The following is a 17,351-nucleotide window of genomic DNA, read 5'->3' as shown; positions in this document are numbered from 1 at the left end:
CACATAAATTCAGTGTGGAATTTTAAAAGCTACTGTGAGCTGCCACCATGGCACTTGGAAAAATCTTTATTTCCTTATTTTAGATCCATGCACTAAGCCTTATTATTAAAATGAATTCATATATCTTTTAAATATGTGAGAAAGAGAATAATCGACACTAATAATTTGAGCAAACACTAACCTCCATTCCCAGCAGTTTCAAGGCTTTGGGCTGTTTAAAAAAATGTTGTGAACAAAGTTAGATCTTGTTTTCATTGAGGTAAGAAACGAATGCTACTATAATGCAAATAAATAATATAAGAACTCTACTGTACCGTACAGCATTAATTTTTATGTCACTGAGTAAACACAACAGAAGGAACACATTTTTAGAAAATCTAGGAGAGTTGAGGATGTTGTGATTTTGGTGAAGCACAGAGGATTAGAAAACTGAAGAGAAATAACTGAAGGCTTATAATGACTTTGGTGCACCAAACTGTCTCTTCCTTTCCTATAACCATCCTGCTTGATTGGCATCTCAGGACATCCAGCACTTGAATGAATTTTATGCTCTGACTGTTTTCCTCCCCTTCCCCATCATGTGATGAAATTCTAACTGACAAGGGATTGGTATTGGGTGGATATTTGGGGAACAGTGTTAGTTCATTACGAAAGACACCTTCTGTAAGAAATTTTTGTCTTTATCAAGAAGACTAAAGGGAGCTTGTTTGCCTTTTCCTGAGTGAAGTCACAGCCAGAAAGGGCCATCTGTAAAGGAGAGAACAGGCCCTTTACATATCCTCAATCTGTCAGAACCTGTGCTTGGACTTAGAGCCACAAAAGACATCCACACTGATGCTGTTTATATGTCCCTCAGCCCAAGGTGTTTTGTTACAGCAGTGTAAGCAGAGAAGACAGATGAAAAATGAAACAATCAACAGATCAAACCAGGTATTTCTCAAACCTCTGGAAAACCTCTATTATCTGGAGACTTGGGGGCGTAATTCAAGAGGTGTGTTTAGATGCTTGCTCTAGCTGTCTTCTGGTACTGCACAGTAAACCAAGAGTTCGTGACCCAGAGCAGGTGCAGAGGGTGGCAGAGTGACTCAGTGGTACAGTACTCACATAGTGACTTCCCTGGGCATGCCAGGAGTGTGTAAAATGGGCACAACTGAAGGCCACAGAGAAAGGCCACTTGGGGATTATAGAGCTTGCTTTGTTATTGACGAAGGAGAGAACAAACTTACAGCCTGTGGGCCAGGATCTGTGCTTCTAAGAGCAACAGATCAGTTGGTGTCATTTTAGATGCTACTGAAGACATAAGAATTATATTGATTATCAGAATTGTGAGCTGATGGTTCCTGCGGATGTGACTTGATTATGTAAGTTGGAATAGCCTGGAGCTGGTCTCCCTCTTTTGGCTTCTGAAGTGAAGATGTCTAATTTTTTTTTTTTTTTTTTTTTTTTTTTTGTCATCATTACAACGTTTTTGTACCCTTCTCTTGGTTTTCTAATACAAAATACTTTCATTAGTGAAAAACTTTGTTAAAAATTTAAGAAAAGTCAGAAAATAAAAACTACACAAAAAAGGAAAATAATGATACCCCAATATTAGGAAAAATCATGTACATTATTTAAAAGATAGAAAAAAAGAAAGATATTATGCTTATTACCAGTAGAGACAGCAGCTCTAGGGATGCCATCTCAGGGTCACCCAGCCCTGGTCAGAGAGTAAAGCCCAAGCTATGTTTGTAGAAACAACACACCTTTGAGATTCTACCCTGTTTATGATAACATCTGTGGCCCAAAGCTGTGGGGCCTCAGCTCGACTGGAATTATGGTGATGGAGCTGCTTGCCTGTTGCCAGGCACAAAAGGAACCAACCAAACAACACAATAACAAACCCCAAACAGCATCACTTAAGAATGTCTTCAAGATGTAAACAGTGTAATCATTGGCTAAATTGATCCTGGAAGATGTGTCCTAAACATGCCCTATTACCATCTTGTGGGATATAAGATGAAGCTGTCCCTGCCTGGACCACTTTTTCTACAGACTGACCCAATGATGCTCCAGAAAAAGCACAGATTTTTGCTGGAATTGAATTGCAGGCACAAAACAAAACAAAACAAGCCCCACCCCCGAACCGCAAATCCCAAAATGGAAGATCATTTTTATTTGAAGGAAAGACTAGCAGAGAGACTGTGGTTACTTAGACAGCAACACCAGACAGACATTTTAAGGATGATCAAAGTGTGACTGTCATCTCAAGAAAAACAGTGTAGAATTTGTTTGGTCAGTATTTTAAATTGAATAACAAATTTCCATAGTTTGGATGGAAAAGGAGGAGAGGTACACTTTCTGTTTTTCAACTCATTTTCCCTTTGGAGGCAAGGGGTTATACCTCAAATCTCTCCTTCCTAGTCTTCCCCAAACAGCTTAAGAACAAGCCAGATGCTCACCCTTTTGGGGCCAAAGAGATTGTGATAGAGGGTCCGAAAGCGCTTGCGCGTGTAGTTGCAGCGGTAAGCCCCGCCCATCAGGTACTCGATCACCAGGCCAATGTCTATCAGGCTGATTCTGTAGTCCGGGGGCAGGTTTCCCTGTTAGGGAGGAAGGGAACAACAGACAAACCCACAAAGACGGTGTGGTTTACTAGGGGTTCATTGGCAAGTGTTCTGTAACTATTTTAGAGTAAAAATATATTGAAAAAAGAAACATGAATGTATTATTATGCTGGTTAATTAATTCACCTTAAAATAGATCCAACCGAAACCTGGATACTCTCGCTTGGAAAGAAGACATAAGTTAAATAAGAAGATGCGGTAATCGCCGGCAATAACAGAAAATCAAATTATTTATTCAAGTCTTCAGCTGGGGAGAAAAAAACACCAGTGTAGCAGAGAGAAACACAGGCTAGACAAGGCAAGGACTGTATCATTCCCAGCTACTAGATGCAGGGTCCCCTTATACTCCTGAGCCCTCTCTGTCCCTGACCCAGGAGGCCGGCCTTTTGTTTTCTCCCCACTCACAAAAGGAAGACTCCTCTCAGAAGACAAATGTCACCACCAGGGCAGGGACCACTTAGATATCAGGTCTACTGGAGCACAAGATCTCTGTTAGCTGGTCACATACACTGGTGCTCCCTGACACCTCAAAAATAGGAACAGGGTTTCATAGTACATAGTGTCAGAATGGAGTTGTATATGCGTGTCCCTTGTGCTTAAAATGAGCTTGTGTGTGTGTGTGTGTGTGTGTGTGTGTGTGTGTAACAGAAGAAAGTTTAACATTGGAACAAAACTTCCACAAAACTTGTGTGATTTTGTCACCTTTTGTTTCAAAGTGGCTTGGTATTGTTGAGAGGAGGGCACAGTGCTAGGATGGAGCCCAGGACTTCATGCATAGTAGATAAGCATTTTAACTAACTGATTAATTATTAATTAATAATGCTTCTTTTTTCCCCCCCAGACAGGGTTTGTCTGTAAAGGCTTGGTTGTCCTGGAACTAGTTCTGTAGACCGGGATGGCCTCTAACTCACCTGATCCACTGTCTCTGCCTGGAGCCTGCTGGGATTAAAGGCGTGGGCCACCACCACCATCCAGCTAGATAAGCCTTTTAACATTAAGGCACATCTCTAGTCAGAGAGTAGCATCTCTTAAAGACTCAAAGTGTGGTGTTTAATTTGTCTTATTTCTATTTATTTATTTATTTATATTTAGTGCGTGCTGGTTCTGGGGTGGAACACAGAGACTTGTTCTCATGAATGGTTCAAAAGAGGACTCTTTGAGCCCAAAGAACCTCTTTGCTCTCTTAAGTCAATGAAGAAGGAATGCACAGCGAATTCGAGAAGGGATAGATGGCTGGCAGCTCTTGCTGTCTGGCTGAATTCAGGATGCAGGACAGCATCCTCTGCCAGTGATGGCCTGTGTCACACACACTGTGGGAAATTTGGTGATCATGTAGAGGTGTGGACTGTATCCTGTCTACTTCAGTGTGTTGGGCCTCTATGTATCTTATTACCTCCTCTGGGTGGCTTTTGATGAAAGCCTGATTTTGTGGAACCTCTTCTCTCCTACTTAAGGCTCAGGTGACAATGGCAGTCTACCTAGGGACATCTAAAGTGTGATACAGCAATCTTCGATGGTAGGAAGTTCATTGAATTGGTTAAAGGAGGTTTCAAGGGAGTCTGTCATTAAACCTATAGTTTTAGATTTTCTCTGAGTACTTTTTATCTTTATATTTCCTATGCCGTTTATAATATGTGGGGTGTGGTTGGTTCCTGGAATTTCTGTTGTTGAAAAATATTTTAGTGAAACAATGAAATTATTGATGTGGTTGGGACCCAGACTGTGGTTGGGCTTTTTGTGTTATGTTCTCAATAACAGAATTAAGTAGCTACTCTCTTTATCACCCCTGGTTGGGATAGCTCCAGCTCACTGGAAAATGTGACCCGAACTGCAAGGGCCATTGTATCTGGAATTCAGTGGCTGTTCTTGGTACGGAGGTATGGAGGGACAGCCATGTAGGCACTGGTTTGAGCATAAGATTTCACTGCTAGTCCTTACATCTCTCTGATGTCCATGTGTCTACTGGGTTCTGCAGCTCCAGTTGCTAGGGCCTCGAGACCGAGTTGGGATCTAAAGTGAGCTGGATCTTGCTGTTGGTTCACTGTATCTCATTCTCATATTTCATTAGTTTAATTGTCCTTCGAGAAAAAGGTCTTTGTCTTCCTCTGTCCTTTCTTATGACTGCACACTGTAACGCTTACGTACATAACTGTGTGTGAGTTATGTACATAACTCAGGTGTGAGCATCAATTTGAATTCTAGGAATGACACACCGGTATTGTCTCAAAGCAAATGCTAAGTGGTATTACTTATGAATTTGATGAGTCTTTAAAATATGAGAACTGCCAGAAAAGTGGTAATAGTAAAATTTAAAGAAATATAAAGTTAAGAGCCAATAAGGCATTTTAAATGGAAATTTCAGTTAACGAAGAGCAGTTGTTGATGTATTGCCAAGGGAGATGATAAACTGTCCCACGCCAGAAGTGTTACCTGATAGTAACTTTGAAATAGAAGAAAGTTATTTTATTTTGCTTTGGGTTCTATGGGGCAAAGGAAATGACTTGCGTTCTGTTTGACGGCAAGGCAACAATGCCCATCTAACAGAATCCAGTGAGGACTCCTCACCTCACTAGCGTGAGTCCCTGTCCTGATGAGGTGATACAGGGAGATCAAAGGATACAGCCAGTTCTCTCCAGAAGGACTGGAGAGTAGCTGTTCTTGTTTGTAACACCATGAAGAAGGAACATTTATTTAAACAGGTTTGAGGTCTGCCTGCAAGGCTGACGACATCTGTTTCTAGAAGAATGGAACCATTTTAAGAAAGAAAATATAGAGTCCACAAATGAAACTGGAGGTAATTTAGGCCTCTTGAGGTAACTGTGTAGACTAAAAGGAATGGCAGCCTTGGTGCACGAAGAGGCTTATGGCCTTGACTTGCTGGGCTCCGGACACATCAATGGTGAAGCATCTGGATTGCTCAGCACAGGACACAATTATTGGACAGAAGGGGAGCTTGCAGGTATTCCTGTCAGGAAAGGTTGGAGACATGAGTCTCTAGGGCAAACAGCAGTGGGCTAGGCTCTGTTAGCTCAACTTCATGTGACCCTGGATCGCTTTCTGTATCTCACTTTATTCTCTAAGGTCAGGTGATCCGGATCATTGCTCCTCAGGTCCCACCTGTCTCTCGAAGTCGAACTGTTAGTCAGCACTCACCAGCTGCTTTTAATTTCTACTGCCATTGGGCACACATCCTCGAGTGGAGTGTTCCGGGTTGTTGTCCCGGGGGTGGTGGTGGTGGTGTGCAGGGCTGGGTGTGACCAAGGAACTGGCAGGGATGGATCTGTGTTTTTACTTCACCTGCCCAGAAGGAGACAGAGAGCGTAGGTGGCACCTTGAATGCTTACCGAGTAGTGACAACAGCTTTCTGGAGGAGTCTTCCTTCACTTTAGATCTTTCCAAATTGGAATTAAAAAAAAAAAATGACGCCAGAATCTTATTCTTTCTGCTGTTCCTAGGCCTCTCCCCACCCTGTTGGTTATGACTTTGGTAATGGGCAAAGCCTCAAGAATGATTTCCCGTTTCATGCCTGAACAGTACAGGGTAGGTCCCGAGATTCAAACGGTTTAATAGAGAGGGTTGGGAGGCAGGTTGACAACTTGAAAATGTTGTCTTCATGCTATGAACTGATTCTCAAAGGTAAGATTTAGGTCATGCCATGCTTGAAGCTGTCTTAGAGAGCAGTCCAAACACACAGGTTGCATCTGCTCCTCAAAGTAAAGCCTTTAGGTGTCAGCTCATGGTATGACTGTCAGACTTCAATTGCTTAGGGATGCTGATTCTTTTTTTCCTTTGAAACTTATAACAAACCTCTAAAACAAAGGTTGCTTCCTCTGGGGTGTGGAAAGTCTTAAATGATTGCTGGTTTCCAGGTTCACCAAAGGAGAGTGTGGAAAAGACTTGGGGGATAAGCTTGCCAGGAGGAAAAGCAGTCACTAGGTAGGGGTCAGTCTGGGGAGCACTCAGGGGAAGAAAGGGGGTTGGTTACTCATGGTCTGGTAGATTAGCAAAGTAAAAAACCAGGCAATTGATTATTTTAAAAATAAGAATGTCCCTATAAATTTACATGAATTTAGCATATGGGCTTATGAAAATCTCTTTTCCTTACCCAAAGTTTCAGAAACTCTTCCTTCCTTCCTTCCTTCCTTCCTTCCTTCCTTCCTTCCTTCCTTCCTTCCTTCCTTCTTGCCTTCCTTCCTTCCTTCTTGCCTTGCTTCTCCCTTCTTTATCTATCTCTCTTCTTGTATTAAGCAAAACTAGGTCTTAGTTTCTATATAAATGAAGTTTAAATTATCTTTATTACACCACAGCCTCTTATGATATTCAAATCACCCTCTTCTGGTGGTGAAGGATAATAGCACAGATAATCTGGAGTATTAGTACATTTAATTGAAAAAATAGAAACTACTATTTTAAGACATCCGGAGTCACAGATTGAGCAGACAGCTACTAGAACAGCAGATTATATCTTACAGAAGTGCAGACAGACTTGAGCCACTAGTTTAATAGGAAAGCACGAATATAGTCAATGGATTTATGCATGAAACTGCTTCGTAGAATTGGTTTGGCTTATATCAGTTCAAACTTCTGGTGGGTACAGAGTGGCAATTCTTTCCCACATTGTTTCTAGATTGTTCTCTCAATGTAAAGTAATGTGAGATCTTGAGACTAGCTCAGAAGCATTTCTCATCATTCATTCTGTTGGTTCCAAAGAGCAGCTGGACTTAGACATGACTTTCTGGTTGCCTGAGGATGGTTTGAGAATTATGAAATGTATCCTTGGGTTTGTAGGCATCCTTTGCATTTAGTTTAAAGACATCTCACTAAATACTATGTTTAAGATACAGAACTGTGTTTCTAAGTTACGAACATGTCTGAGTCCTTATATATTAGATTATGACTACAGGTTAAAACTTTCACAGAAATATATATACATACATACATATACAATATATGTATTCATCTATATGTATGAAAAGAGACACTATTACTGATCATCATACTCCTTAATTTAAAAATTAAATGTCCTAAAATATTCTTAACATTTTAAACCTAGAATTTGAAACCCCTGAGTGACTACTTGGCCTAAATTAGAAACACTCGTAGTCACATGAGACCATAGGAAAAATTTGTGCCCAGATGTTAATTTCTCTCCCTTTCACTTCTTTGAGAAACACAAAACAAAGATCCCCATTTTCAGCTCATCTCACCCATGGACATAAACTGTTCACACGGTTGGTTCCTTTGAGGTGGGGAGGCTATTCCTCCCTTCCCTTTAGTTGCTTGACACTCGCCTTATCAGACACATTTCCTGTTTCTACCTTTTTTCCAGAAGAAACTAAATGTAGGCTTTGTCTTTGCCTTCATCCGACTAGCGGCTTTCTCTCTGAGTAAAAGGTGAGACCTTTCACTAGAGCAGCTCAGGGCCATTCTGGGTGAGTTTTAAAGTCATTTCTTCTAGTTTCTAAATCAGCGAGTAAATGAATACTCACATAACCTTCTTCTTGCTCTATTATTCCTGCTGCCCTTTAAAGGTCTGCTCTTAGCAAATAGTCCTTCCTCTAATGTTCTCACCACCTTTTTCTTTCTTACTAATCTATATTGTTTTTAAGGTATATTAACAGCCAAGACTCTTTAAAAGGGGAAGAAGGTACCCAAAGGATAAATTGCATATCTTCTAATAAGATTTGTGAGCAAATGCAAGAGGCAGTGCAAGGAGTTTCAACTCAAGGATAGCAGTCTTGCAAAGTGGAATTCTATGGAGAAGCTAATATGAGAGATCTTGGTCATTTATATTCAAAGAACTGTAACTCCAAAATCCCCTTGAAAATCAGGCAGAACCTTACTGCTGAGAGGGGAACAGGGAAAGTGGATGAGGGACTTGTCTCAAGGCTTGGGTTGACTGGTGGCTGGGACTCTGGGACCAAAGTACAGACATATGATCAGAAAGCCCCACATTCTAGCTGGACACAGACTAGTATGAGGTGAGGAGATGGTATCATATTCATCATTTTAGAAATGCTCGAAATAATTTCTTGAACTTGAGTGTCGAAAGCTTATCAAAGAATATTTTGACCATGTAGGTCCCAGAAAATTTTAAGCCAAGACAAATTAAGTGAAAGGGAGAAGGTGTGAGGGAAGCAGATCTTTCTGAAGGCACAGATGCTCCTATGGCTTGGAATGAGCCAGACTCAGGGGATTTGGGATCTCAGGAGAGTGGTGAGACTCAGCAAAGCTGTTCGAGTTGGGTAACCAAGCTGGACAGGGTCTGCTTTCCTTGATTTCAAGAGCTACAGGCTTTGCCCACAAATTGAGATACTGACTTTGTCCCACTGTGTGACAGTTTTCTACTGACTCTGTCTCATTTTTCCTCTCTGCACACTGTATATAAGATGCTGCACTTAATAAGCTCTCTCAGCATATGATATAACTTGTGCACAATCTCCTGAGTCTCCCTTTTCTGACCCTATGGTCCTCTCTCTCAGGAACCACTGCCACTGAAGAATGGCCTGCTGGTCAAGGGCATTTCTTTAAGTATGTCCTTGGGTTCTGGTGTATTACTGCAGCATTCCTATGCGGTGGTGAAGGTCTATAATTTCTGTTATGTTCTTTGGAGTTAAAGATTCTGAAGCCAAGCTACCCTTAAAAGAGACCGTTTGGGGTAAAGTAGGAAGCACACACTAAGGTTAAGTGTAACCTTGCCTTGTTCAATTTTAAGTTGGAATACTATGCCACAATAATAAAAAAAAAATATTATTTTTCTTCAGACAGGTTTTTTTTTTTTTGAAGAGTAAATGAATTCAGGTGCATAGAAAGGCTACATAATGCTGTGTGTCTCATCACTAGTAAGCCTCAGTCAGTGCTGCTTTTCCTTGATAAAGGATGGGTGGTGGTGTTAACATGTTACCAATCACTGAAAATTGTCGTTACCTCCTTAGCCTTCATCCTGGTCCATAAACTGAACAACTCACTTGTATGTGCCAGCTTTATAAAATTCAAATGAATAGATTGGCATAAAATATAGTTTGGAAAACTAAAGTGTTACAAGAATGGAATGTATAGAGGAGTCACCTTTTCTCAGGCATTCTAACCATACTTTATATGAAGGCAGATAGGATGTTGTCAGGAGCCAGCAGGAAGGTACTTATTGTGGCAAGGTATTATGGGAGCTCATTCGCCGACGATAATGGACATTTGGAAGCATACAGGTGGTGGCATAAATCCATGTTGGCATGGGGAAGAGCCTAGAATCTGCTACAGAAAAGCATTACATTCAATGAGAGCATTTAAAACCATGGCGACCGGAGGAAGGACCATGGCAGCACTGTCAGCAGAGGTGTTCGAGCTACAAAGCAGATGCACATAGACCGCTCTGCGATGAAGGGGGGCGGCAGGGACATGGAGACAGGACAGCTCATGCATAACAGATACAGTCTATCACACAGGAAGCACTCAGGACAGGGCCTCCGACCTGTGGTCTAGAGGATTCTTACCTTTTTGACATCCCTGACCAAGTGATACAATGTATTTGAGGGCCCATGTCTCTGAAAACGATAAAGAAGAATCAAACAGTTTTGCTAGTCAGGGGCTCCAGGTGGTGAGGTAAGGGAAAGCTGGAAGGAAGGGTTCTGACCAGTGGAGGGCAGCTCTGTGTGCTGGGTCTTGTTCTACGTGCTCAGTTGTATATGTCACTTTGAAACCAGGACTGGCTGCATTTTGAATCACTAGTTCTCCAAGAAAATGTGTCTGAAGATCTAGGTTCAAACTTTGTAAGGCCGATTGTCATCCAATAGATGTCTAGGCCAACCGGTATGGAAAGAACTAATTTTATAGCAGAAGAAAGCAGAGGGGTTTTGATACACTGCCTTAGAGACATTTTAATTTTTTTTTTTTTAGTGTCATTTTCCAAGTTATGATTGAAAACTTGTCTCAGAAAAGCGTTGGCCAGCGTTCTCTGCGAACGGCCAGAAATGAAATAGCGAATGCTCGTAGACCATGCAGTCTTTATCCAGTCTGTGTGGTGGTTATTACTGTATGAAAGCAACTATGGATTATACATCAACAAGTGATCTTGGCTATGTTTCAATAAAACTTTATTTGTGGTCACAGAAAATTAAATTCCACGTAATATTTTTAGGAGAGGGCTTTACTCTATAATCCCAGCAGGCCTCAGAAATCATAACTGTCCTACTTCAGCCTTCTGAATTCTGGGATCACATGCAGCTGCTACCACATCCAGCCGGATTTCATACATTCTAATACGTCATAGAATATTGTTTTCCTTTGGTTGTTTCAGACATCAGATATAGAAGAGCATCATCCATAGCTCCCAGGCTATACAGAAATGGTGGACTGGCTTTATATTTTGGTGACAGTTCCCTGACATCTGACTTGAGGAAAACTCATAAGCTAGCTGTGGAGAAAGAGGTCAGGAAAAGGCATGCATATAAATAAAGTAAATGCCTATGAATAAAGCAAACGACTTGTTATTCCCTAGTCTTTCAGGTGTAGAGATGCTAAGTTAAGTACAGAATACTCAATGAAATTTGGATTTCAGATGAGCAATGATGCCCCATGCGATATTGGGAATATATAGTCAGCCCTCTATACTCATGATGTCCGTGGAGTTCACCAACTGGATTAAAAATATTTGGTGTATGTGTGTGATTGTGTCTGTATTGAATATGCACAGGTATTTTTCTTATCGTCATTACTTAGAAGATACAGCCTACTAACTATTTATATGGTGTTTATCTTATATGTGGCATTGGATGTGAGAGCACCAAGTCCCTGGTTTAGCTGCTTCATTATTTAGCTTCTGGGGAGAGGTGACTTAAAAAATATTGGACAATACGTGCTGGTTCTGTGAACATCAATGTCATTTAGATGATGAATTTGAACATCTGAAGTTTTTCACCTTCCTATGGTTGTTAGCATTCTGTCTAAACCCCACCCCCACAGTTACCTGGCAACAGCCAGGTATGCTCCTCCCCACAGTTACCTGGTAATAGCCAGGTAGGCCTGGCCCACTATAAAAGGAGCTGCTTGCCCCCTCCTCTCTCTCTTGATCTCCTGCTCTCTTTCTTCTTGCTTCTCTTTCCCCTCCCCCCTCTTTCCCTCTTTTCCTCTCTCTTTCTCCCTTTCTCTGCCTCTACTACCCTCTTACCTCCCCTCTCAATGCCCTGAATAAACTCTACTCTATACTATACTATAGTATGGCTGGTCCCTCAGGGGGAAGGGATGCCTCGCCTCTGCATGGGCCCATTGAGACATCCCCTTCCCCCATACCTCACCACACACCCACAGAACATATTCTATATCTCTTTATCTCTTTATGAATACATCAATGGTAATGCATCCTACAAAGTTAATGAAGGATACCCATATCTATGCTAACAATCATTGTTTGTCTGAAACCCAAACTTTGCTGCAGCTATTGGCTTAATCTGGCAACTTGATTGGAGGATCTAAAACAGATCTGGGGTTGAGGTTCCTGACCCCAGACCTGGGTGTGCATATAGCCACCACAGAGCTTACTGTGACTTGATTTTCTCCTGTCTAGAATGTGGATAATAACATTGCTTCATCTGCTAGATCTATCTGAGAGTTAAATAATGCAGTATTTTCTCTTAAGGCTGTTAAAATAGTGCTTAGCATTATTAGATATCATTATTCTTATTGTTGGCATTTACTGGCTCATAATTCTTCTCAACACTGCACTGCAGGTGACCACCACCTGTTTGCTGATGGGAGCACTGAAGGTGACTACCACCTGCTAATGAGAGTGATGAGACCTTGGTTTGAGGTCCAGGGACAGGCTTCTTTCTTTCCTTCTTTTCCAGGCTTTGGACTGCCCCTCTCCATCCCTATAACTCTCTAACTAATTCCTAAGTCATAAAACCCATTATTCCTTACTGTAAGTCTCAGTGTGTCGAGGCAAGACAAGCCTGCAGGGAAAGCAGAAACCTGGATCTGTCAGACAACTTACTTCCTGCAGTGGCATTGAGACGAAGCTAGCTGCTGTTACCTCCCACCTGCCTCTTGTTGGGGCCAGCCCATAGGTCTATCCCATTGCACTCAGGGTGCTGGGGCAGACATTGTGGCCAGTGAATCAAAAGGCAACCTCTGAAAAGAGGCTTAAGTTTGTCACTGAGTTCTTTCTGTTGTTGATGTTGTTGTTCAGAGATTTAGGACTTTCAATCAACTGCTTTTTAGTCTCTGTCTACGCTTTATACTTTTGTGACTACAAAATTCATGTTGAGCTCCCTATGAGTACAGCAGCAGGGAAGATGAGACCGTTAGGTGACTTGGTTACAAGGGCACCTTCTTTGTAAGTGGAGTTGAGGTCTAGACAGAAGAGGGTTCATACTTCTGTACTTCCAACCTTTCTGCCCTAAGAGGACAATGTTTGTCCCTCTCACTAGACACATTCTGGAAAGATAAAATGGCTCTCACTACATAATGAACCTACTGGCACCTCCATCTTGGACTTGCAGCCTCCAGAACTGGGAGAAAGGAATATATGTTCTTCATAAATTGCCCAGCCTCAAGTATTCTGTTGTGGCTGCATGAATAGACCAAGACTGCCTCAGTTTTCTCATCTGTGAAATGGTAAAGAACAACATCAGTTCTTCAAACACGCTTGGCTGTTTTAGCAAATGCCACTGCAAAGGACAGCCACTACCACAAACGCTTTGGGATGAGTCCAGGGTATTTTCTTCTTTTTAATAATATTTTTATTGGATATTTTATTTACATTTCAGATGTTATCCCCTTTCCCCATTCCCCACCCCCCAGGAATCCCCTATCCCATCCCCCTCCTCCTGCTTCTATGAGAATGTGCCCCCACTCATCCACCCACTCCCACCTCCCCACCCTCGAATTCCTCCACACTGGGGCATCCAGCCTTCAGGGGACCAAGGACCTCCTCTCCCACCTTTGCCCGACAAGGCCATTCTCCCCTGCATATACAGCTGGAGCCATGGTTCCCTCCCTATGTGCTCCCAGGCTGGTGGTTTAGACCCTGACTCCAGGGTATTTTATACTGTCTGTCACTGGGTGGAGGTGCAGGGGGACGTGAACTCAGTAGCTCTGAGGATGGCACAATGATAGATACAAGCTACTTAATAAGTATCATTGATGGTTGGTGCTAAACCAACCCTCCTTGCAATATTTGTTGCCAACACTCCCCTGGGCTTACAGTGTGTGTGTGTGTGTGTGTGTGTGTGTGTGTGTGTGTGTGTGTGTGTGTTCCAATTGGCAGAGACCTGCTTGTGGCTCTGAGTTAGAATCTGAGAACCCTATGGTGATCATGATACTTTTTGCCTAAGATGCTGACAACTGAGCAGTTAGAACAAGTGAATTCTTGGTGTCTGTAGTTTATCCAGATGTAAGGGAATGCATGTGAGGAATGATGCATGCAGCACAGGAGAGACAGGAAGAGAATCACAGGCATGGGGGCAGGGCGGGCAGGACTAGGGAAACAAACAGAAGAGACAGAGGAATTGAAAGGCATCTTAGCTTGGCCCTACCGTATTGTACAGCTCCTCTAGTCTGGAGATGGTGAGAAAACGGTGCATGCTTACTCCATTTTCTATGAGTAATTTCACAAAGTCCACTCTGTCCAGGACTAGGGCATCCAGCATGGCTTGCTCCAGGGACCCTACCTGTAATTCAAGACATTTACTTAGCCTGCCCACATCAGAGAAGTGCTGTTCCTCTGTGCTCACCCAGAAGGCTTGAAACACATTGGTGACATCTGTAAGTCTCTAGGTATACCAGAGAGACCCAACACTCTGACGCCAGGTGCCATTCCTGGTCCTGGAGGAACAGGTCTTGGGAAACAGAAGTCAAGGAGTCCAGATCTAGAAGCTACTTTCACTCCTAAGTCTCTTTCTTGTTCTGGAGCCTCAGGACCACTGATCAGTCTTCCTCCTGATGGATTCTCTGGCTAGTTTTCTACAGGGCTTGTACAGGTGATGCTAGACACTTTACTGCCTTCATTTTCTTCTTTCTTAGGCTCTGAATGAGAGCCCTCGCTGACTTGAGGATAGGAACCCAGGAAAACATTGCCGAGGGCCAAACAGACCTGAACACATGTGTAGGTGTGTAGTAATGGACACTCCTGAGGCAAGCTGGTGTTATATAATTTAAAAACAACATATTTTCTGGGTGAACACTGGACTGGCTGCGATTTGTAGTCTTTTCACGTTCTCTCATTTTTTTTCAACGTCTAGATTTCTTGACAAATATGCTCCCCAGTTAGAAATCCTTGAACTTTAAAAGGACAGGTGCTCAGCAGTGGCTAGAGCTTCTGGGGATGGAAGGTTCAGAGACTCGTATTTCCAAGCTGCTGCTGGGCTGCCACCCGTGGATGTGTGCGCACATCACCCAATGGCCTATTTCCCAAGTTCTGATTTTTGGCAGCCAAGTGACGGGGAAAAAAAAAAAAGCCATGGGCAGTTATATAAAGCTTTGGTTCACTTGTACTGGGATAGGTCGGACCTGAGCTCAGCTACCAGGACCAGATGGTACCTGTACAAGGAGGCCTGGCCCATTAGCAAACCAGCAGGAACGTGCAGCCATTTGGTGGCAGCAGCTTCCTCCTTCTGCTCGCCTAAAAGACAACCAGAAACATGCGAGTCCTCTCTCCCTTCCTTTTTAAATTTTAACTTTATTTTATCTGTATCTTTAAAGATTGGATAAAAAAAATAAGCTATTTGTCCAAAAATTGCAAGAGCCAGGGAACCTTTGGTGGTGCGCTTAGTAATATCTTCCACTAGGTGGCAGCATGTTCCCAAACATGATACCGGTGTCCAGCCACGTGCTGTGCTATGCAAAGGTAGATGCCCGCATTCCCGCCCCAGCCCCGCCCAAATTTCTGAGCCACTTTCAAAGGTTCCTTAAACACCCTTGCCAAGCACGTGGGCTTTCAAGGGTAACGACGTATACTCTACCGGCCACTGCTGCCCGTAAATAAAGATCTGGCTTCGAGCGATGTCAACTCTGTTCCAGGCTAAAGCTAAGCTCAGTTGGTCTGGGGCAGATGCATTGGCGCCTGTACAAAGTGGGTCCAAAAAAAAGAAAAAAAAAAAGACAAAAGAAACACAGTAGTTAGTTATGCCACCAAAAGACCCTTTTTAGTCACTCTTCATCGATTCCTCTTCTCCACAACCAAACTAAGGAGCTGTGTGACTCCATTCCACCATTGACATTTATTTGGGGTGGGGTGGGGAGGGTAGAGGATCCTTCTTTGCCACAGTGTTTTCCTTTGCACTGTAAATTTATTCTATCTATCTATCTATCTATCTATCTATCTATCTATCTATCTATCTTTCTATCTATCTGTTTGTTTTAAAGACAGAATCTCAGTATGTAGCCCAAGTTGGCCTTAAACTCATGGGACACTCGTGGCTTGGTGTTCTCGGTGTTTCCATAGCAGGTGAGTGTCACGATGCCCGACATCGATTGCATTTCAATACCCAATAAGCCACGTGTGACTAGAAGCACATATAACATTTCTGTCTATACAGAAGGTTCTGCTGCCATAGGCAGTCCAGATGAAGCATGCTGTCCACACATGCGGATCCTCAGCAGCTTGCTTGTGTAGCTGAGAGCAGGTGGAGCCTAGAAGAGAGTGGGAATATCTTGCATCCTCTGTTGCCCATCTTGTGGCTGGGTGAGACAGGACTTCTATAAGCCACTGTTCTGCCAGCTAGGAAATGAGAACAGTAAAAATTATCCTATTTTATTCAACAGAGATGCCCCGAGACTAAAATGGAATCATGTATGTGAGTTCGCATGCCAACATCACCCCCCCCCCCCCATACTTCACTGACACCCTTGGTGTATGGAGGAAGAGACCTCACTGCACACTGTTCCATTTTCACTCTAGTGAATATCCTACTGGCAGGGGAGAGAAGAGAAAGCACTCTTTTGGATCAGAGACTTTGAAAAGTGAACATATGTTTGGCAAACTATTAGGAACTTCCACGTGTTGTGCTAAGGAACCCAGACACTGGCTCTTGCTATCTGCACCGGGCAGATGAAGATGCTCATGTCCAGGTTGGCTAGAGTGACTAGGGAAAGGTCACACATCTCTTAACAGAATGCACAGAAGCATTTATCATGGTGCAGTGACATTCTAGCCAGAGCCAGCCATTGTGAATTCTGACCATCCCCATGGGCTCCTCATCGGGGAAGGTTAGAATCAATATAAGGGGCCACTTCCTGCTGACCACACTATGAATGTATGTGACCCTGACATGGTGCCATTATCTGGCGCATTATCTGGAGAGCATTCTCTGATTATAATCAGCATTATCTAGAGATCTTTTCATTATGGCTATGACAGCCCCATACCAATCTGACCACATTGCTTGAAGGAGTTTCTAAAGCCCCCAGATGTTTCCAATGTGCCCCAGGAACAGAAACCTGCTGACCCAGATGCCTCTTTTCAAGCATGACTGCCCCATGCCTTTGTCTTCTGGACTCTGAAAATCGATACGAAGAAGGAAGCAAACAGCACTGGGAGGGTATAAAGTGGTTGCTAAGTAAGCATGGGGACCTTAGCTCAGTCCCCCAAAGGGACATAAAAGCTGAGCAGGAGTGTTTTGTGCCTTTAATCCAGTGCTGAAACAGGGGTGACAGAGACAGGAGGATCCCTGGGGTTTGCTGGCCAGACAGTCTACCTGAACGGATGTGCTCCAGGTTCAGTGAGACACTGTCTCAAAATAAGATAGAGAGGAA

At 42.9% G+C, this 17,351-nt stretch overlaps 1 protein-coding gene across 17 annotated transcripts in view; it reads right to left on the bottom strand.

The window, feature by feature from the left end:
- Trpm3 (transient receptor potential cation channel subfamily M member 3) overlaps positions 1–17,351 on the bottom strand; it is a 514,024-nt gene that overhangs the window by 85,215 nt on the left and 411,458 nt on the right. For 8 of the 17 annotated variants that reach the window (XM_076918422.1, XM_076918444.1, XM_076918429.1 and 5 more), the window contains 6 exons: positions 15,560–15,660; positions 14,135–14,269; positions 10,097–10,147; positions 2,733–2,768; positions 2,442–2,582; positions 182–211 (listed from right to left, as the gene is read on the bottom strand). In XM_076918422.1, coding sequence (XP_076774537.1) covers positions 182–211; positions 2,442–2,582; positions 2,733–2,768; positions 10,097–10,147; positions 14,135–14,269; positions 15,560–15,660 — 494 coding nt within the window. The remainder of the gene's footprint in view (positions 1–181; positions 212–2,441; positions 2,583–2,732; positions 2,769–10,096; positions 10,148–14,134; positions 14,270–15,559; positions 15,661–17,351) is intronic. The other 9 variants (XM_076918433.1, XM_076918439.1, XM_076918453.1 and 6 more) reach the window with 3 other exon arrangements.

Source organism: Arvicanthis niloticus, chromosome 1 (assembly GCF_011762505.2).
Source record: "Arvicanthis niloticus isolate mArvNil1 chromosome 1, mArvNil1.pat.X, whole genome shotgun sequence".
Lineage (NCBI taxonomy): Eukaryota > Metazoa > Chordata > Mammalia > Rodentia > Muridae > Arvicanthis > Arvicanthis niloticus.
This window is presented reverse-complemented; position numbering and strand designations above follow the sequence as displayed.